The 21993-nt window shown below is 38.7% G+C and overlaps 1 protein-coding gene across 2 annotated transcripts; it reads left to right on the top strand.

Moving 5' to 3' along the window:
• The first annotated feature begins 1640 nt into the window (after nucleotides 1-1640).
• Nucleotides 1641-21993, top strand: UBP24 (ubiquitin-specific protease 24). Of its 2 annotated transcripts, XM_077355287.1 has the most exons (9): nucleotides 1763-1795; nucleotides 2692-2804; nucleotides 3298-3367; nucleotides 8312-9064; nucleotides 9180-9367; nucleotides 10062-10309; nucleotides 11734-11876; nucleotides 20450-20626; nucleotides 21277-21993. In XM_077355287.1, the coding sequence occupies exons 3-9, from the start codon at nucleotides 3332-3334 to the stop codon at nucleotides 21463-21465; spliced, it is 1734 nt and encodes a 577-aa protein (XP_077211402.1). In that variant the 5' UTR covers nucleotides 1763-1795; nucleotides 2692-2804; nucleotides 3298-3331; the 3' UTR covers nucleotides 21466-21993. The 2 variants fall into 2 exon arrangements, with proteins under 2 accessions (XP_077211401.1, XP_077211402.1); XM_077355286.1 differs by lacking the exon at nucleotides 3298-3367 and having other exon boundaries at nucleotides 1641-1795.

Here is a 21993-nt window from a genome sequence, read left to right as displayed (position 1 = left end):
TATACATATAGCTACACAGAGATATCATCATCATTTTGTTGCCTATTGCCATGTCCCTCTCTTGTATATCCCGCCAATTGGTTCCCATCCAACCTTATGAGGCCATGTGGCCACTGCCCAGCATCTCGCACTTGGCCATATTGGCCTAGTGAGTTTTTTTTTCTTTTCTTTCAAGTTTCGCGCAGGCTATTTCTCCCGAACACGTTTCCTTGACTGATATATTTCTCCGAAACACATTTCCTCGACTCGGACATTTTCTAAGTCTCACCGAGCTAACTTGCTCGATGAATTTCGCGCCATGGCTATTTCTCTCAAGCACATTTCCTTGACTTAGATATTTCCAACTCCCGTCAGGCTAGTTTGCTTGATAAAATTTCCGCACGAACTCCTTTTATCCAAGGATCGGTAGTGCTACACAAAATATTTTCGTGGGTCCCTCACCCGAGAGGGACCTCACCTCGCTTCTTTAGTAGGTATAGGTGTCATTTGTTGTTAAAAGAGCGGTCGGCTAAGCCTCCCTTTCCGTCTAGGTTATTCTCCCAAACAATTCTCTTTTGACTCAAATATACCTGAATCACATCAAGCCATATGCTTAATGAAGTTTTGCACAAATTCTTTTTAACCAAGGATCGACAGTATTCCATTTGGGATATTCTCTCAAAAAATTATCCTTGATTAAGACATCCTTGAGTTCCATCAAGCTTAATGCTCGATAAAAGTATATGATCGGGAATTATACTGTCTGTGATATTCTCCTAAACAATTTTTCTTTGAGTTAGAAACTTCTCACTCACATCAAGCCCACATCCTTGATAAAAGTTTTAGCACGAACTCCTTTCGTCAAATGATTACCAATCATATCGCAGGTAGTTATATAACTTTCCTTCAATTTCTGTTTTTTCCATTATAATTCTAAGATACTCCACGGGTATATGTTTTCCTTTAGTGCTATTTGCTCCACTGTATATCAGGCTTATCGCCGCACGATTGTTACAATATATTTCTATTGGTCCATCAACAAACCAAGATTCAAATTGACCAAAAATTGTCTAATCCATGCGGCATGGGTAGTCTCCATATTACAGGCTATGTGCTCAACTTCCCGTGTGTATTTAGCCGTACAACCCCGTTTCTTACTAGAACATGAAACAGTTGCACCTCCAAATAAGAACACATGTCTAGCAATGGATTTATCGTCATCTGTCGCTTGCAAAATTTGCATCAGAGTACCCCAGAACTTCAAGATCTTCCACTTGAAAAACACAATTTGAAGTGCTTTGAACCTTTGATACAGTTGAATATTCTTTTCATTGCTTCCCAATGAGCATAACCGGGATTACTTTGATATCTACTTACTAGGCTCACTGGATAGGCTAAATCCAGCTAAGTCCACATCCACAACATCGCATACGTAGCATACGGAGTACTGAGTCTTTCACCTGGACACAGAGGCAGAGCCAGGAATTTACACTTAGCCGTTTGGGGGGGGGGGGGGGGGGGGGGGCACGCCTTCGCCCTGTCTGGACATTGACTCAAAGATAGGTATTCCATAACGTTTAAGCATTGGAATGATGTTTTCGGGACGGACATATTTATGTTGTGGCCCAACAAATGAACGGTTTGGATCATCCTGTGAAGCTGGCCGTATAATACTTTTTGAAAAATACTGGACTTTTACGGCCACACACACCCTATAAATTCTCTCTTCTGACTTATCACGAGACTCCTTCCTTTTCTTCTCCCTCGTGTGACCGCCTCGATTTCCAAACCGTTCGAGGACTAGGGTTTGTAAAAGGTATCTCTCTCTCTCTCTTTCTCTCGCTATCTCTGTATTTTTTGTCTCTCGTTATTCGGTTTCTATCTATTTCAAGGATTAGGGTTTGTAAAAGGGTGTCAACGCTAGGGTTTGTAAAAGCTGTTTTTTTTTTTTTTTTTTTTGAAGCCTTGTTTTTTAAAGCTGAAATTATTACGACTTAGGGTTTTAATCTTGGGTTATTTTTTTTCAAACTTTGCTGTGATCCGTGTTTTTTACCATATTTTTTAGGTTTTTTTTTCCTTTTTGAATGGCAAAAAAAAAAAAAAAAAAAAAAAAACTTTTTTTACGGTTTTTGGGGTCTTTCTTAGGTTTTTAATCCTGGGTTTTTTGCAAAGCTCTGCTGTAACCTGTGTTTATTTTTCAAGCTGTGTTTTTTAAAGTATATATTGCATCAATTTAGGGTTTTTAATCTGTGTTATTTTTTTAATCTTTGCTCTAACATGTGTTATTTTTCGCTTCTCAAACATGTTTGAAAAGTTTTTTTTTTTTTTTTTTTTTTCATGATTCCCTTTCAATTCACCTTCAAAACAAGTTTTCTGATGAGCACATTTTCTCCCCTATGTGGGGATCTGTTGAATGCCCTAATTTGTGCCACATGATGTTCTTGGCAGTGGATTTGTTAGTTTGACTGTAAAGATGGTTATTTTAAGTTTCTGTATGTTTTGCATTGAACTGGCCTGTGTTATATTATCTACTAGTTCGAATTCATATGCAAATTATTGAATTAAATGGATAAATGTACGCCTACCTATATTTTCTGCTAGTTTTTTTTTTGGGGCTTTGTTATATTCTCTACTAGATTCTTGCCTCGACACTTTTATTTTCTTTTATATATTTTCATTTTCTAATCTCTCTATCCCTCTCTGTCTCTGAAGTGTTCTGTCCAACTCTCTCTGGCTCGAGTCTTCTGACCCTTCCATGTCGACAGAGGAGAGAGAGAACCATGTCTACGTGGCGAAGCTCGCCAAACAAACCGAAAGATGTGAAGGTGAGGTGTCTATCCATGCTTCCTTATTTTGGCATTTTAGCACTCAATTCCGGGTTTTTTTCCGCTTTTTAGCGACTGAAAGTTTCTCTAGATTGGAGCTTTCGATTTAGCAATGGTGTATTTAGCTGTTGTGGTATATCTGCATTTACTTGCTTCAATGCATCTCAGTTATGTGTTTGCTTGCATTGTTTGCTCTAATGTTGCCCAACGTTGGATTTCTTTCTTCGTATATACCGGGTTGTTTATGCTTTGATTGAGTCCATTTTTGTTATTGAGATGCTTCTCGGGAATGATATGATCACTTAAATATAGTTCTTTCTCTACATTGTTTAAGGTTTCTGATTATTTCATGTGAGTTTCTTTTTTAAAGTAACATTTTTCTCCTCATTTCATGTCTCTGGTCGGCATTTCCGTTTACTCAATTACATGTCTTATTTTATTTTTATTTTTTAGAAAATTGTCAAAACGGCTTTTCCCTGTCTCTGGTTGGCAGAAAACGAGGTTTGGTTTGAGGTTTTCACATTCGCATGATCTTAAAAATGGAGCAAACGAGTAATTCCAAGGTATGCGATTTTTGCCTCGTCGGACTAATCATGCTTTGAATTGTTTCAGCTATAGATTTTTTGTGGTAGGAAATCATGGATTGATGGGATTTCACTATTTTTAAGTTGGATTTGAAGATGATAGTTAATTCCATGTTAGAGGATTGCTCTGTTGTTTCAGTTGCACAAACCATTTCATGAATGCTAAAATTGTACTTAATAGAATTCTCTTTATCCGAACATTCGTATTTTGCAGATTACCCAATTTGAGTTCTAGTTGGAGGATACTATTAAAAAGAACAGAAATTTGGACTCAATGATCCCACATGTGATTTATGGAAATGTTGGTTTAAAAATTGCTCCCAAGTTCTCAGTGGCGAAAATTGCATTTTTCTGTTTGCCTTTAACTCGGTGTTTAAAAACTCGTTGACTCGACTCGGAACTCGACTGAGTTGAGTCCATTTTACCTTGGCCGCGTTCCTCATTGCATCGCATCCGCATTTTGCCCTACAGAGTCAATAAAAACCCCTTTGACTCTCCCAAGTTATGACTGCGTCAACCTCGTCCACGTCGAGTTGACAAGGATTTTTCTTGGCCGCGTTCCGCGTCACATCCCCCTTTTTAAACATTGCAGTTTAACTTGGCAGCTGAAACAGTAAAGTGATTAATTTTATAATTTTCACTCGATCTTTTTATTGAAAAAATGAAAATTATTTTAATAAAGTGAATATATATTCATAATATGTTCAATGCCATCAATTTATTATCGAGTAAGCCTATTTTTCATGCCTTAAAAATTCCAAAGTTTATTTTAATTAATCAATTTGTCAACTATATTGTTTGAGATATTTCCCAGTAATGCATGGAAAATTATCCCTGTTGTTTGTTAGTTTATATGCCTACTATTATTCTAAAGGTAAAGTAAAGTTTGAACTTGAAGTTTTTTCAAAGCTTAAAGTGATTGTGTCTTTTTCACCATTTAAAAAAAAATTGGTTATTTCTTGTAGTACTTGAAGTTTAGATGTCCTGGGTAATTTTATGGAGTTGGTTTTCTTATGGGTGAGAGCCCATGAGGAAGAGAGATACCTTGTTAGATGTTTCTTTACGTGCGTGCAGAGCTGGGTAGATAGGGACATGGTATGTGCATGTCTGAGTGCATGCATGCCACTGCCTGTGCTTGGGCCCATTTTAATTGATTTGCCACCATTTGATACCCATTTTAATCCATTTAAGACTTTTAATGGCTTAGCGTCACCTTTTTAGTGAAAATTCCCTAGAGGCAGATATTCTCATTGATTGTCTGAAAATTTACTGGTCAATGTGCTAAAATTGAAGCAGTTTTAATGGACATAAAACCACCCAAGCTGCCCGTGAACTTTAATGTCAGAAATTCCCATTATTTTCACAATCACAGATTCACATGTACCTTGAAAGTAACTTAAATTCAATTTTCATTATATGTGACTGCTCTCCATGCCCCCTTCCACCATAGCCATATATCCCCTCCCCGGTTATATGTTCCATTGGAATTCCCACCATTTCCAATTCCACGGCTACTACGGGCCCAATGATAACTTTGCTGGAGATCACCAAAAGTCTCTTTATCGAGATTCATTCTTGTGGAGAAGTTAGTCCGTCTGTTCCAATCCCTACAGCTGAGCACATTACAAGATAGTGTGCCAAAGAACTCATCCTTTATGGTTTGGTTTCAATCTTAGATGCATGGTCACAACACTCTTCATCCTCCACATTGTAGTCAAATTGAAAATCTCTTGTCTGATCTCCCATTTTATCCCTTAATATTGCGTTACGAAGATGCCCCCATACTTCATTCTTTTTTTAAACTTCTCATTCATAGCTAAAAATCAAATTCTTCAGCGAACTGAGTTTCAAAGTGTTGGGAAGCAACACTTTTTATTTCATTTTCAAAGTGTTGGGATGCATGACCACGATCCAGTTCATGCTGCAGTTCTGTGTGAAAAGGTGGGGAGGACATCACTCGCAGACGCTTGATGTCACTGCCTCGAAACAAGATGTATTCATATACATCATAACTTGGGCGAATCTGTGGCCTGTCTTTCTTCCACCATTTAGTACCATAAGACCTCACATTGGCAAATACTGCAACTCTTGGAAGCAGGAACCTTCTCTCGGGGTGCCGCTCCCACCTCGATTCGACGCTCCTTAGGAAGGAGCTTACAGGGAGCATGGCTCCAGAGAGACGGGAACCGCTCTAATGACACTCCCAGCCTGCTTCTATTACTCTATAAGTCCCACCATCACGAACTTCCTTACATCAAACTCCTCCAACTCTTCAAAGTACTTCATTGGAGCAAGCACAAAGGCTTGCGCATGTTCAGTAGGCACGAGGAACGAGTGCACACAAATGAAGATGGTGAAGATAGTTAGAAATTAGCTTTTAGATGTACTTAAAATTTGAAAGATACATATTAAAATGGTTAAAAACTATTATTTTTTGATGTACTTGAATTTTGAAAGATATATAAAGAAAATATTACATACACGCTTCCACGGCGCTCCCAAACTTAGACTCTTCTAGACCCCCACGCTTCCCCGCCTCCACCCCCTCCCCCGAACCCTCATCGTGCTTCTAAGCTGCAACTCAGTGTTGGATTCTTTGGTGTTTATGCTGAAAACGTTTCCCTCGTGGCGAATGCCGCATTTGGAAGTGAAGCTGATGAGACTACCAATGTAGGAATAAGCCAAACCCGGACCGGAAGCCGAAGCTTTGTCAGATTCTGCCATGCACTTGCTATTCCAATTACTTGTCCATTTCAAGAATTAGATCAGGGTTTTCTTTCTTTTCAAGTTTTGAGGTTTTGCGGAGGAGCGTCTCTCTCTCTTTCTCTCTCCTCTTCATCTTCTTTTCTATTTAATGTTAAACAATGTTTTATTAGTTTCGATTTGTTGGCTTAACCTCAACTTTCTCTACTCTACCTTGCGTAAGGGGAATTGGTTACGAAACATATTTAGGAGATTATGTTAATGAGTCTTCAGAGGAGAAAGGTAAAAGAAAACAAACATCTTTTGTAACCTTGTTTGCTTCAGTTGCGTATTTTCTTCTTCTTGCTATTATTTTCTGTGTTCCTCTTACATCTGGGCAGATTGAGTATGGTTCAATCCATTTGCATTTTATTTCATTAATTAATGTAGAGAGTGATATTTGGTAGGCAACATCATTGAACTTTACGACAAAGTAACCATATCTTATGCATGAGATGTCAGATCGGCAAGGGACCAACAATACCTTGTAACTCTATGTGGTATTGACAGAGTTCGGGTCCTTGGAGGGGAGGCTGGTCATTGTACTTTCTTATACTTCATTACATTGAATTTCTTTATTGACTTTACTGTTCCAAACATGTGCATCAACATATGTCACTAGCTGTTAATTGTGATTAAGTCATTATGGATGGCTTTCTTGCTTCCGTAATGGTTTCTAAATATGTATTTGTGCTTATTCTAGCATTTCCCAAAGTTTCATCATAAAATTTCATCATTTGCATATATTTCCATACGTTTCCATGATTTTACAAGATTTACACTGAAACTAAAATGTTCCATTGCCATTTTCGTGCTGGCCGAAACCGAAATTTAAAACCTTTCTCCTCAATGATAGGGAGAGCATTAAAGTCTTCCCCAACCAACCATTAGAGTGTATAGTGCTGCTGCATTTAACTAGATATTCCGAAAGAGCTCTACATTCTATAATGGAACAGCTTGCTCTTACCACCGTTAATTTTTTTTGATGACATAGGGTATCCACACCCAATTTTAGGGTGGAACTAATCCCTATGGATTCGTTCAATTAGGACTGCAACAGGGTCGGGTCGGGCTGTGTTTTTCAAAACCCAAGCCCAACCCTTGATCCCATTATCTTAGCCGAGGCCCGCCCTGACCCTGAGTCAGGGCCTAAGAAACCTTAACCCAGGCCTGCCCTGCCGTTCTCAGCCCAGCCCAGGCCTGCCCTGATTGGCCGTGATTGGGCTGGCCCATGCCGAGCTGGCCCCAATTGACCCTAAGCCTGATGCTGTTCCTAATTGTCTCTCACCATGTTTTGCCATTCTTGGTCGGTTGCCAACAAATGCAGTAAAACCAGAGATTTGAAGAAGTCTGCCTACCTTAATGCAGTAAAATAGAATTTGCACTAGTGAACAGAATGTTTGAATGAGTTTGCCTAAAGCATGGTGTAAAATGTTATTCAGCCGAAATTTTATTCATTATCTAATATTTTCCCGAAATTTCAGCCGAAATTACTGAGAAATTTCTGAAATTTCGGCCAAAATTCTGTACGAGATAAAATATTATTTTATTCGATTTCGTTGGATTTTGTCCGAAATTTCGGTTTCAGTGAGGACCGAAATGCATTCCGAAACGAAAATTTGAAACCATGCTCTCTGTAACACTTTTCTAGTGACACCGTTTGATTCTTATGAAGTGGGTTGGTTTCTTAAATGGATGTTTTTAACTAGATGATGAATCCTCTTTTATTCAATCATGCGATTGTTGGTTACTGATAGTTATTGCTATGGCCCAATAATCCGTGCCGTATATCAATTGAAAGTATGAATTAAAAATTAATTAAATTGTGCTTTTCGGTTGTTGAATGCTCAATGGAAATGTATTGTGCATCATGGTGACATTCTGCATTAAATCAGCATGCAATAATTTTGTCTCCACAATAAAACAGTGGAATGTCAAATTCTCCGTATAGGGTATAGGATAAGGTTATCAGGACTTATTGGTATATCGTGATAATCTCCTACAATTAGCTTATCAAACTTCAGCAAAGATGTATCCTGTATGTCATTGATGATTGATTGAATTGGTGCAATTAATTTGCTATTTCTTTACCAGACTTTTGTCTGTCCTTTAAGCCATTTTTATAAGTTATAACATTTTTTTATATGCTTTAATTATTTTTATTGGTCTGTACTTAAACAGGTTCTGGTATTTGGCTCATTCAGTGAAGATGAAACCAGGTTATTCCAAAGGCAGTCAATGGAAGGTGCTATGAGGCCCTTGGAAGAGAAAGAACTGCAATTTGGCTCTTTGGACTTTGCAGCTATATGTTCACTGGGGGGCTTAAATGTTGAAGCCAAAAAGAAGGATTTGTCACAGGGGTCAAAAGTTCACCAACAATCAAAGCTGGTTGAGGCAGAAACTATAGGGGGTTTAAATGTTGAACCCAAACAGCAGGATTTGTCACAAGGGTCAAAGGTTCACCAACAATCAAAGCTGGCTAAGGCGGAAACACCTCCGAAAGAAAAAACATCTGATGATATACAAGGGATTTCAGTAAATGTTAAAGAAAATGGAAGTGCCAAGGGTTTGTCTTATTGCGTTAATGGAGATTTGAGCTTTATGTCTACACCTCTAAATAAAAATGGCTCTCCAAAGCTGCCTACTAGCCCAAAACTGCCTGTTCTCGAGGAAAGAAATTCATCAGATATAAATTCAATTGTGAAAGGAAACTCTATCTCGAATAATATTTCGGTTGATTCATCGGCAGCTGTGCCTTCCAAAATGTCCCGGAAAACTTTGGATGAACGAGGAGCTGCTGTTAAAATCCTACTGCCGCGAGGCTTAATCAACTCAGGGAATTTATGCTTTCTTAATTCAACATTGCAGGCTCTTCTCTCCTGTTCTCCATTTGTTCAGCTTCTTCAGGATTTAAGAACTCGTAATATTCCCAAGGTTTTGATCTTTTGAAATACTATTGAAATGGTTGTTATTTTCTATTTATCTGCATAAATTCTGTATCATTTACATCTTACCCGATCCTTATTATGAACTTTTATTTCTTTTTTAGACGGGCTATCCCACATTACAAGCGTTTGTTGAGTTTATCTCTGACTTTGACATGCCCTCTGATTTGAGCTTGAAAAAGAATGAGATGGCAGTTCTTGAGACTGGGAGGCCTTTCACCCCCTTCATGTTTGAACCTGTTTTGAGAAACTTCACTCCAGACCTACCAACTTGTATATCGGGCAGGCCCAGGTTTGTCCCTTTTTTTAGATTATCTGCTTGTTATTTGAAGCCATTGTTATCAACCTTGTAGTGAAGTAGTCAGCATTGAATATGTCTGGTTAAAATTTTTTTATTGCTCCAAGGGAAATGTTATCAGCAGAACCATATTTTGATATTTGCACAAACCCATATTTAAAATCCTTAAATACTGACAGACAAGATGGTTTGTGAAAATATCAAAATAAGGTGGTGCTGATATCATCTCCCTTGCGCTAAATATAGCCTGTTTTGTGGTTTTCCGTAATATTTGGTTATCAGTTCCCAATACATTTCTTGATGTACTCTCTCTCTTCGTCTTCTGAACACATGTTTGAAGCTGCTCTGATCATACAAGTGTATTTTTTTCAAGTCACTTAAACAGCCTCTCTACAAAGTAGGGGTAAGGCTGCGTAAGCGCTCCCCAGACCGCGCAATGGCGGGAGCCTCATGCGCTGGGCCACCCTTTATAGCGCGACCACCTTTCTTTAATCAGTCATACCTCTCTCTGCCAGCCCTTGCATCTTCTCTTTGTTTATCTGGGATTGGGACGGCTTTTACTATTTTCAATTCTCTGTCTTCTACTTTACCTATTATCTGTTTGTGCCAAGACTCCTTTTTCATTGTATGTTTTGTTGAACTTCCACTCTTTTTAAAGTCGGCATCTGAATATTGTAACCTTTTGCAGGCAAGAAGATGCTCAGGAATTTCTAAGTTTTGTGATGGATCAAATTCATGATGAGTTGCTAAAGCTTGATGGCAATTTTTCATGTCTAAATGGGGGCAAAATATCATTAGTATCATCTGTCGAAGATGAGGATTGGGAGACTGTTGGGCCAAAGAACAAATCTGCAGTGACAAGAACACAGAGCTTCATGCCATCAGAATTGAGTGCCATATTTGGAGGCCAACTAAGAAGTGTTGTGAAGGCAAGAGGTGAGCCGATACACGTATACATATATTAACACACAGAATGCTTAATCAGCTGTTACAATTCCCAAAAAGCTGTCAGCAAATGCATATGTGACAAATTGAGTTCGTGCCTATTATCAAAACTTAAACACCTTTGTGCTTCTGTGTGTGTATGGAAATGATATATTCCCCGCTCTAGTGTTATATCCCTCCCCCCCTTTTTTTTTTCTTAGGACAACCCTCTCTAGTGTAAAAGAGTAGTCATAAATACACTGCAGGGGGCTGTTCCAAGTTAAAAAAGGGGCGAATATATCATTTCCACACACAAGTTAAAAAAGAGTAGCCCCCCCCCCCCTTTTTCCCTGGGACGACCCTCTCTAGTGTAAAAGAGTAGTCATAAATACACTACAGGGGGCTGATCCAAGTTAAAAAAGGGGTGAATATATCATTTCCACACACAAGTTAAAAAAGAGTAGTCATAAATACACTACATTATTGTTGAGAAAATCCTCCACGCATATCCAGAAAATCCTCCAGGCATATCCGATCCTATCGTGCACAAATAAACAGACAAGTAAATAATAAAATAAAGCCAGAAGATGACACTGAGATTTTACGTGGTTCGGCCAATGCATACATCCATGTTGAGAAAAACATATGCAAGGATTACAATGGATTAACACAAACTCACAGACACGCTACCCTTTCCTTGCCCTCTCACCCTAGATCATACAAGAGAGTAACCCGAGAAGAAAAGCCCAAGAGAAACACCAATAGGAACCCAACAGAAAATTCCATAAGAAGCACTCTCTCTCTCTCTCTCTCTCTCTCTCTCTCCATGTTTTGCAGCCGCCACCTACACGATGGTCGTGCGAAGAGGTGAGTTATTTATACCTACGTTTTCCAAAACCTAAAAAGTTTCCATATTTGTTTCTCAGCCAATTACGTGTCTTGGGAAACAAGGCAACAACATACATGTGTGTGTAGGTTTTATATGGTGTGTGCGCGTGAAGTCCAGTATTTTTCAAAACCTCTCATTCTTTGTCTGTGACATCCCATGTGATGTTCGTCGGTATCAGCAGATTCTTTAAACTGTGCCTGCTGTTTTTTTTAAGTTCTTAGTTGCTGACTTGCTGGTACTCTTTCTGTTGTGTTGTGCATGTGCAAAGCCCAACATTCTGAAGCTTGCCATAAAAATTGAAATTTTTTGAAATGTTGTTGTGAGTTAACTCACGAGTTGAGCCATTAAAAAAAAAAAAAAAAACCTAATGAGTTGATCAATAAATCGGTGTATTGTATGAGTTTCTTAAATATCATTCTTGCTGAACTACTTTGCTGATGATTTCTCTAGAACAATGTATTGCTCTCTATCTGCTTATTGAGTATTATTGTTGATTGATAAACTTTTTTTTCTTTTTCTGTGGCTTGATAAACTTATTGCTTTATAGGTTACAGGGCTTCAGCGACAGTTCAACCCTTCCTTCTGCTCCACCTTGATATTTTTCCAGAAGCCGTCCATACTATTGAGGATGCACTTCGTCTCTTTTCTGCACCAGAAACTCTTGAAGGATACAGAACATCAGCTGGGAAGGTACACTCCCTCTTTAGTCTTTACTATTATCTAGCACTTTTTTTGTATTTGGCGAATGCTATCTCTTGGGTCCGTGGAGAAGCGCGAGCTATCCTGCATCAACATGGGTACGAGTGCCAGAATTCGACACGGGTATCAAGTGCCAGATTTGGCAAACCTCAAAAAGAAAGATCGTGGGTTCGCCAAAAATATTTTGATCAATATCCAAATTTTTTTTTTACAGAATAGTATAGCTATAACATATAATATAAAATTTAATAGGTTAAGTAAATGCAATGTTTTGTTTTCATATAAAAATGTTAGGTTAAGTAAATGCAATGTTGTGCCCATGCTCCCCAATGATGCTCTATTGTATTTTCTTTTCTTTAATAAGTTCTTATTATCTTTGACAAAAAAATTATTTGTTTTTTTGTATTCTCTTATGTTATAGCAGGTAGTGAGATTAGAATCAACACCGACCCAATGCACCTAAGCGGCTTTAGGGGCGTTCTCAAGGTTAATCCTGAGAACTTTAGGAGCTCAACGTGTCAATGTCAATATTCAATCAAAAGTAGCAAAGCCATTCCTAAATTCATATTAGCATTTGAAAAGTTAATCAATTTGTCTTAGGAAGATTAGTTTAACCTCTGAAAAAATATTTAACAATAAGCCTAAGAATCTGTCCAAACATTCATTGCATTAATAGATCACACTATAACTATGGCAGCAAAAATTGTAGGGTCTGAACGCAATACAAAAATAAAGAAAATGATAGATCTAGGGTCCAATATCAACTACCTAACTATGTCAAGTGGTCCCAAGGATTAGGCTAATGATAAAATGGCTCACCAAGGGATGTGAATGGAAAAATCAAGACTAGTAAGGGTAGTGAGTCAGTGACTGTAACAAGGAGGCACTGTAACAAGGAGGCTCTCACCCGTAAGAAAAGCACATCACCCTTGGATCTCGAGTGTAAGAGGCCCAAGACGTGCGGTAGGGAAACCGGGACGCCTGATCGCCACCAATCGATCAAGCCAGAGTGGGGAAGATGATAGAAAGATGCTCGTACATAGCCCCGGATAGAAAAACAGTTTCCCGCTAGAGATAAGATGCAGTGGGAATGGATATGGGAGGTGAAATGGGATATGGAAGGTTGCAACCAGAAAGGTTGTCAACTGATCGATGGGAAAGGGATAGAAGAGGTGGACTTTTGAATGCAATATAAGTGCTTGGAGAATAATCCACCATTTCATGGTGAGAAGGGGTGTCAAAAAGTGCAATGGGAGAGAAAGAAGGGGTTGTTGGCTAAGGCCTATGGTCTGTTGCGGGGCCCAACAGTCCCTGAACTACATCTATTGCAGGAAACAACAAAGAAGGGGCAGAAAAGTAGACTGTCATATGACTGCACAGGTTGGGGAAACCATGGGAAATAGGAGACGGGGGTGGATAGAAGGAGAAAATTAGGGAGAAAGAGAAAAGATGGAAAAGGAAGGTGTGAAGGAGAAAGGAGGCCTAGGGAGAAGATAGAGTGGGGAAAGGAAGAGAGGGGAAGGATTGTTCGTGTAGTCTAGGACTGCTAGACTGCAAAAAGGCATTCCACTTATCGAGGTTTTCTTGGACTGGTGGGGGAGAAGGAAGAGGGAAAAGTAAGAAGGGGAGAAGAATAAAGAGGAGGAAAGAGGAGAAAGGGGAGGGAAAGGATATCTTATGCAAAAGATGAGGCCTTGGAGAATTGCCTTGACCCTATTGGTACTATCAAAAATGGTTTTGGGTCAATGAATGAGGTCGCTTGCGGTTCGGCATATAATACTAAATTAGCAAAAAATTTGTCATTTCTAATATATAATGAAGACGACCAACAAAGTTGGTGGGAGAGTCGGTTATACACAAAAAATTACGTTAGTAACATCCAAATCTATCAAACTTTGCTCGTAGCATCGAATGTTCACAATTGAGTAATCCTTTTGTCAATTCCAATCAAGACAACCAATGACCACGTGATGTGGTTGGACTCTAGCAATAAAGTCGAGGTTGAAGCCGAAGCCACTACGTGGCAACAAATATGAACATCATATACTCGATGATGGATTTAGAAGATCTTTTAGGCACCAATTTAGGAAGAAGAAGCTCCTAAAAGACGCTCCCATGCACTTATCTCAACTGCATGCGAAGTCTTATCAACGGCTCGAGTTTGTGAGTGACACTGCTCTTGACTTGGTTGTCACAAACCACATATCTCTCGTATCCGGACCTTGAACCCAACAATCTCCCTTCCATCTATTCTGTCAATTTCAACACTGAGAAGATCGCTTGTGTTGCTGTTCGTTACGACCTCAAAGACTATCTGCAGCGCATTGCCCCTCTCCTTAATGAATGGGTCTTAGAACTCTTTCATTCAATTATGAGAATCTCTTGAATCATTCTCTACTCTAATTTTTATTCTTGTTTTGATTATTTTTTTGAATGTTTTCAGGCAATGAATTTCACTATTGCAAACACAAGCGAAAGTGACAATGTTCACCTATGCTGATGATGTTTAAGCGTCGAAGGTTTGGAGGATAGCCTTCTGTGTTGATTATTCTTTGTAGATTCTTTGGATGGTATAGTTTGAAGGTTCTTTTTCTTCTCTTGTTGGCAATTATCTTTTGGTAAGCATTTTCGAATCCATAGCCCCTGCTTTGCCCCTTTTTTTTGGGTTTTTAAAGGCTTCTATTGCATATCTTATGAAAGACAGCTTTCAATTACTACCGTAGATGATGTTGTATGCGTTTGGCTAGAAGCAGGGGAAGCACTTAGACATCCGAAGAGTGGAAGAAAGGTTCTACGAGTATTGTCAGTATATATGTTAATAGAAAGATGGTCATTAACTCTTCCTCAAAATAGGAGATCACAAAGCTGAATGCGACCACCTTTTTTTTTTGCAGAAGTTGCTGAGTTCCCAATCACCAGACATTAAGATGTATGCTGTGCCAGAGTAAAAATTATTAAACCAAGGCTAAATGTTTCATGCAACGAAAACCTATAGTCCAAATTTTTATACTCGTACTCTGTGTTTACATTAAGTTTTTCAAGAAAGAATAATGTTGAAAAAAGTACTAGTGGATCCCATTTACTCAATAACCCAACCATTTATATGCAAGGCTCTATTAGGGAAGGACCATGCTCCAACAAAATCCCCATGTTTGGAATACCATAACACTTCAAAATATGAAGGTTTTTGAGATGAATGTTGGAAAATTTGCTTCTATCCGATCACAACTCAATAACCCATAAGTGTTTCTTCATTACATAGTTATGCAAGTTGCAAAAATAGGAAGCCACCATTTTGGGTATGTGTTTGTTTCAAAAACCATAGGTATAAAAGCAAAGTAGATTCTTACAATGATGGAAAGTATTACTGCTACAGAAAATGGAACCCCAGAAACACATGAACAGACATAAAATAATTGATTTTTGTTTGCTTCACATTACCCATGTCCAAGGTACTATGGAGCATACAAACACAGAAGCCAAGTTTCCAACATTCGTCCCGAAAATCTTTATATTTTGAAGTGTTAAAAATATTCCAAGGATGTGGATTTTGTTGAGGCATGTTCTAACCATTGTAGAGCCTTGCAAATGAGCAAGTGGGCACCACTTACTTTTCGCAACAATATACATCTTTTTAGAACTTTTTCTGGACACAGAGAGGAATTTTTGTGTGTAACAACTTGGATCGATTATTCTTTTTGCAAAGCTTATTTATCCTATATTTAGTAACTTCTTTTTCCTCTAGCATAACATTTGTCTCCATGTCAAACGTTTGGGAACTCAACAACTCTGCAAAGATTCCATGGTCGGATTCAACTTTGTAATCTTTTTCTATTCCAAGGAATAAATGATGACCATCTTTCTATTAACATATATACTCACAATAATATTAAAACGTTTCTTCTACTCCAGGATGTCCGCGCGCTTCCCCTGCTTCTATCAGAACTTATATAACGCTATCGGAGGTTGAAGGTTTCTTTCATAAAGATTGGCTCAAGAAGCCCTCGAAAAACCTAAAAATAGACAAAGTAAGGCAATGGATTCGGCAATGTCTGCTAGAAGATAATTTCCATCAAGAAAAATAAGAGGAAAATGAAACCTTCATACCCTACCATCTAGAAAAATTTTGGATATGAAATTATTATCAACATAGACATGGTGGCATTTGATTCAACAATGCCTGGCAGAACCTTTAAAATAGCGTCGTAGGTGACATCAGTGGCTTTCATCTTGATTCAATAGTGAACTTCATCACCTGAAAACATTCATAAAGAAATAATTAAAGTAAGGAATCAAAGCAGAAAAAGATTAGAGAGATTCTCATAATTGAATGAAAATATTCGGAGGTCCTTTTGTCAAAGGGATGGGATATTAAGTCAGGGATAGTCTCAGGGATGTAGCAAATGGGGAAACAAGCGAGCTTCTTAGTGGTGATATTGGTAGAATAGAGGATAAAGTAATCTTCGAGTTCAAGGTCTAAGTACAAGAGATATGTGGTTTTTGACCACCAAGCCAAAAGTGGTGCCGCCAAAAATTTAAGCTGGTAATAAGACTCCACCTTCGGGTTTGACTTATGTGTGATAGCATCGTGTTTTTTAATTGGTACCCTAAGAGCTCTTCTACATCCATCACTGAGCCTTTCATGTGCATGTCCACGACCTTTGCTTTCTTGACAGGGTTCAACGACATCACGTAGTCCTCAGTCGTCTTCATCGGCATTGACAAGAGAGCTTTTTTAAATGTGGGATATTCAGTGCTACAATCAATGTTTGATAGAATTGGATGGAACCGTTCTTTTTCTTCATTGTAATGCTACTATAAAAACAATATTAAATTAATCTAATTAGGCATGAGTAATGTGACCATAATATATTACATATCGGAATAACAATATATTACATCATATGACATAAATAAAAGGGGATGCATGAGCAGGCCTTCATCTCACAAAGAGGAAGGCATGATGGAGTTCTTTTATTTTGATTTCAATCGTGGGAGTTGCTTGGCTTGTAATTATTTGTGTAAGGTTATGTCTTAATGGTTGTTGCATTTGTCGTGGAGACCATTTCATTTTTAAATTATAAAGGTCTTGCCATTGAAAAACTGTTATAAAGTTGGAGACAATTATTGCACTTTATCACTTTAGTTATAAAAGCGGGGACCATATTGCTCTCTATAACTTAAACTCGCCTATGAAGGCATGTGGCCTATCACTTAAAAGAAATTTAATCAACTATTATTTTTATTTAAAGGGCTGATAGTAGAAGATAATGAAGGATTGTCATCAATTTTAAGGGTGTGGACTACAAAGGGAGAATTGCTTGTAATCATGGAAAACAGATTAGAAACTAAAAATTTTCGTGGGTCTTCTCCCCCAAACAGCTCGAGCAGCATAAACTGCCTGTATTGTCGATTTTTGCCCTACTTTGCTTAATTTATCTTCATATGTTCGTTTATATTCCTATTTTTGTCAGATGTCAGATCTTGGGCTTCTTGGTTGCGTAAAATTGATATCAGAGCTAAAACAAACCTCGACTGCCCATGTGAGAGGACGTGTTGGTGACGTGTTGGTCGAATCAAGCCCAACAAGTAGAAATGCAAGAGTTGCAAAGAACCGTTACCGTTGCAAAGCGCAAGCCTGGGTGGAGATACCGGGACGCAATCGTAGTGACATAGATCCCATGGACCGTCCTGTAGGCAGCAATGGAGAGGGTAGCAATAACTGTAGGGAAAACCCTTTCACGTGCCTGCATATCGTGCATATACTGATTGTGAAGGCCTTGAGGAGTGGTTGGCTAGGGCCTTGGACCCGAATTTCAGGTTCAGATAGAGGTACCAAATTTTAATGGAAGGATCAGTGTTTCAAAACGCTGATGCTGGTAAAAATGCGGCCGGAGATAATCTTAGTCGACTCAGCACGACGCAACTAAGTACTCGGTTGACGCGGTCATAACTCGGGAGAGTCAAAGGACTTTTTATTGACTCTGTATGGCAAAATGCGGAACGTGGTGGCAAAATGTGGAATGCAGCCAAGGTAAAAGGGAGTCGACTCGGGGGAGTCCACATTGACGTGGGGGAGTTTTAAAACTATGGGAAGGATGCATACGAAAGGATTTTTGGATTGGGAGGTTAGTAGACAGTATGGTGCCACGAATTATGAATAGAAGAAATCCACCTGATTGCGTAGGAGCAACAGGAACTATATGAAGTTTTGGTGCTGCTAGGAATTCCAGGATTGAAGAAGATGGGTTGGAGAGGGGTTCTTTTGTGGTTAGGGTTTCTTTAAGGTTTCTCCAATAAAGAAGATGCCAAAGAGATATGTTTTAATGAGTGACAAGGAGTTTTTCCGCCAACCCTTGATTTTAGCCGAACTTAGTGCTATAGTCATTCTTAAAAACAATAAGAAACAGGCTAAGAAGGTAATCCGGTTGCGTAAAAGGATGTGTAACCAAATGGGGGTGCGCCCTTGCGGCTGATTTTTGCGAGGGCGCCCTTCAGTTTATCATTCCTTCATTTTATTTTGGCAACTGTTTCTCTCCGATTATGATTCGATTTTAACTTGGAATAGGAACTTGACATTAAGTGCATTCAGAAGCTCTATCTACCTGGCTCTGTAGGGATAAATTTGAGTATTGAAAAATGAAGAAATTTCTTACATCTTTGGTTCTCTCTCTATTTCTTTTGGTTTTTGCTTGCTGTACAAAGTACAAACTGGTATGCTCTGTTCTTTCCCATCTTTTTCTTTTCTCTATTACTATCGGTTGAACTTTTCCCACAATTCTGACAGTTATCCTCCCTACACATGATATCTACAGTTGGTCAGTTCAGGAACTTTACTTTGATCTGGATAACTGTCACATAGTGACTTCATTTCGGAAAAAAATGTCACAGTGACTGAAGCATCCAGCGGCACACAATGCTTACACAAATTTACTTTTATGTTCAGATCTTTTCTATAAATGTTAGACTGAATTTTATCTGTTTTGTTGTTCGGGGCTTTCTTTCTCTCTACAGGGTGGTTTTTGGGGAAAATAATGTTATATATATATGAGGAAAGTGAAGCTACACCACCGGCTTAAAATACAATGGGCCCACATTGTTTTGGTGATCCAAAGAATTCATTTGATTGGCCCTCACATAGATAGGGTGTCCACCAAAAATCAGCTCCATAGGATCATCCCAACCCTACGATTTGTGGAGGCAAAAATGAACGTGTAAAAACCTTCACAAATTTGTCCATTTTTGCCTCCACAGTTTGAAGGGTTAGGATGATCCTATGGAGCTGATTTTTGGTGGGCACCCTATCTATGTGAGGGCCAATCAAATGAATGGTTTGGATCACCAAAACAATGTGGGCCCATTGTATTTTAAGCCGGCGGTGTAGCTAAGTTAGCTACACCGGCGGTGTAGCTTCACTTTCCTTTATATATATATATATATATGACGAGTGTTTCTAAGCACTTGCTTAGGGAGCTCCCTAAGCACAAGTGGCTTAAAAAGCCACCGATTGGTTTATATGGCGGGTCCACCTCTGCGGGGTCCACAAAACGCGACCAATCGGTGGCTTTTTAAGCCACTTGTGCTTAGGGAGCTCCCTAAGCACGTGCTTAGAAACACTCTTCTCATATATATATATATATAGTTGCAGACCCGTGCAATGCACGGGGCGGGCCAAAAAAGAATGCTTCATAGCTTATTTGTTTTAAAAAAAAATGCCAAATTAGGTAGAAATTAACAATAAAAATAAAGCCAAGCTTCTTTAATTTATAAGATTTGGTGGAGGATACGCTCAGTTTTATAACAATAAGAAAGTAAAGGAAAATAACAATATTCAGAAGATCTATTTTTCCATAGAACTCACCATCCACATGACAGAGCGGAAAAACTGCTGGATGCCTTGAGTGAAGAAGATACAGCTTCTACAATCCGGCCTTCATCAACAAACTTTTGTAGGGTCGGATGGGAGTTTTGGAGAGCCAAATAGCTTTTAAAGATTATGTTGAGAGAGAGAGAGAGAGAGAGAGAGAGAGAGAGAGAGAGAGAGAGAGAGAGATTGCCTTATTAAAAGCGTATTAAGAAAGGGAGGATGGACTGTACCAAATCTTTTGATTGTTGTTCGGCAGAATCATTGCCATTTGAAGTTGTGATTTTCGTTTATCGTTAGAGAATTGAGCAATATTTTCACAGAAATTTTCTCTTTATCCAAATCGAGTAGAACTTTATTGAGATCCCTATATTATCGGCACATACTGTTTGTAAGGTTTTTTTAGCCGTTTTTTAATGAGAAACCATAAAATCGATTTAGAAGGATGCCTTTATAGATAGAGATGAGAGATTCTATGATTACCGGTTTTCTTGCTGATTTTTCTCCCAAATAGTCATAAAAACGTATACGGTGGAAAGAGGAATTCCTTTCTATACACAGAAGTGCGGTGTATATTACCCTTTCTATTAAAAGGGGCTATACGCAGCATGTATAGGAGGGATGCCACGTGGCAGCACCACATTGTGCGACATTCAGCTTTACTTATATATAATTAGATATATATACGTGGTTGTTGCAGGCTGGAGTAGTAAGTGCTAGCAAATCTGTAAAGATACAGACACTTTCGAAGATGATTATACTGCACTTGATGCGATTTGGCTATGGAAGCAAAGGAAGCACCAAACTCCATAAGCCTGTCTGTTTTCCTCTTGAATTGATTCTTGGGCGTGAGTTACTTGTCTCTCCATCTGCAGAGGTGAGGTCCTATTTGATTTTCTCCTTTCTCTTTTGTGCTAGGAAATTGAGTGCTGTAAGCAATGTTTGATTCCATTTAAGCCCTATTTGGATGCCACCAAAACCAATGTTTGATTCCATTTAGGAGGTCCTTGAATGCCCCCGAAATTGGTTCTTATTAGCAAATAAGATTATTTTAATATAATCTTATTTGCCAATGGGATGTGATGGCCTATTTGGAAGCCATTGACTATTTTATTTCTATTACTATCATAACTATCATTTACCAATGGTCATATTTAACTTCAAAACCGTTTCATGTAAGATTTTTTATTTTTGAAGGGCATTACTCTCTTCCAGTACCAGTCCCGAGCCCTACACCTCATAGAAACAGAGTACTTATTCCCTCTACCACTAGAGCATGTAGGACATTTCATATAAAGATTAACTCAACTCAGCTAAGCCTTCGTCCCACAGATATAACTTCAAGCCATCTATAGATAATGCGCAGATTTTGAAGCTCCTCACTGCAGTCCTTTGTGTCACGAACTAGCAATTATAGTACTTGTAATTTGAAGTCCCTCTTTATATTTTGCTTATCATTGACGTTAATTTATCTCTTACCATCATGAACTAGGATCAAAATCTGGTTTTTATCTCTTGTGTGTACAGGGTCGGAGGTATGAGCTTGTAGCCACAATCACCCACATTGGAAGGGAACCCTCGAAGGGTCATTACACAGCGGACGCCAGGTATTCTGATGGCCAATGGCTTCGATATGACGATGCATCCGTCACAGCTGTGAGCATCAGCAAGGTGTTGCACGATCAAGCTTACGTTCTTTTCTACAGACAGTTATAGGTTTTTCTGAAGGAATGATTTCTCGAAAGTTCATCATTTACAGATTAAGGGGACATAAGTTTATCAGGGCTATACTTTTCAGCTGTTCCCGATATTATTCACGTGTTGCCGTTTGGGAGGAGGCCTCTCTGCGAAGTGGCCTTACTGGTAATTACATGGATTTTGCTCTGGGTTTCTTCTGGTGAAGAACATCTTACTATTTATGGCCTCCTGAGGCTTACCTGAAGGAGCTTGAAAATCAACTAGAAATGGTCTTTTTTATGTAAAAGAGATATGGTATGCTGTATCTCTTTTTTTGTTCTTGTGTAAGATCTTACTAAAAACATAACTAAAGCCAACATGTTGGTATACAAGCTCAAGGAAGAAAGTTTGTACTTTTTACCATGTCATGTTTGCAGTGCTTATGATGGTTTTCTCCAATGAAAAATCTAATGTGTAACCTGTTGTTGTATGAACACATGTATCCCTATGATAAAACATATACCTATAGGGGAATGGTATTTTTCCATCATTCCACCCCATTCTGTT

The sequence above is a fragment of the Tasmannia lanceolata genome, unplaced genomic scaffold, assembly GCF_043159265.1.
Source record: "Tasmannia lanceolata isolate RefF3 unplaced genomic scaffold, GAP_Taslan_0.1 ptg000015l, whole genome shotgun sequence".
In the NCBI taxonomy this organism is placed as follows: Eukaryota; Viridiplantae; Streptophyta; class Magnoliopsida; order Canellales; family Winteraceae; genus Tasmannia; species Tasmannia lanceolata.
The sequence above is the reverse complement of the archived record's forward strand: the minus strand, read 5'-3'. Positions and strand labels throughout refer to the sequence as shown.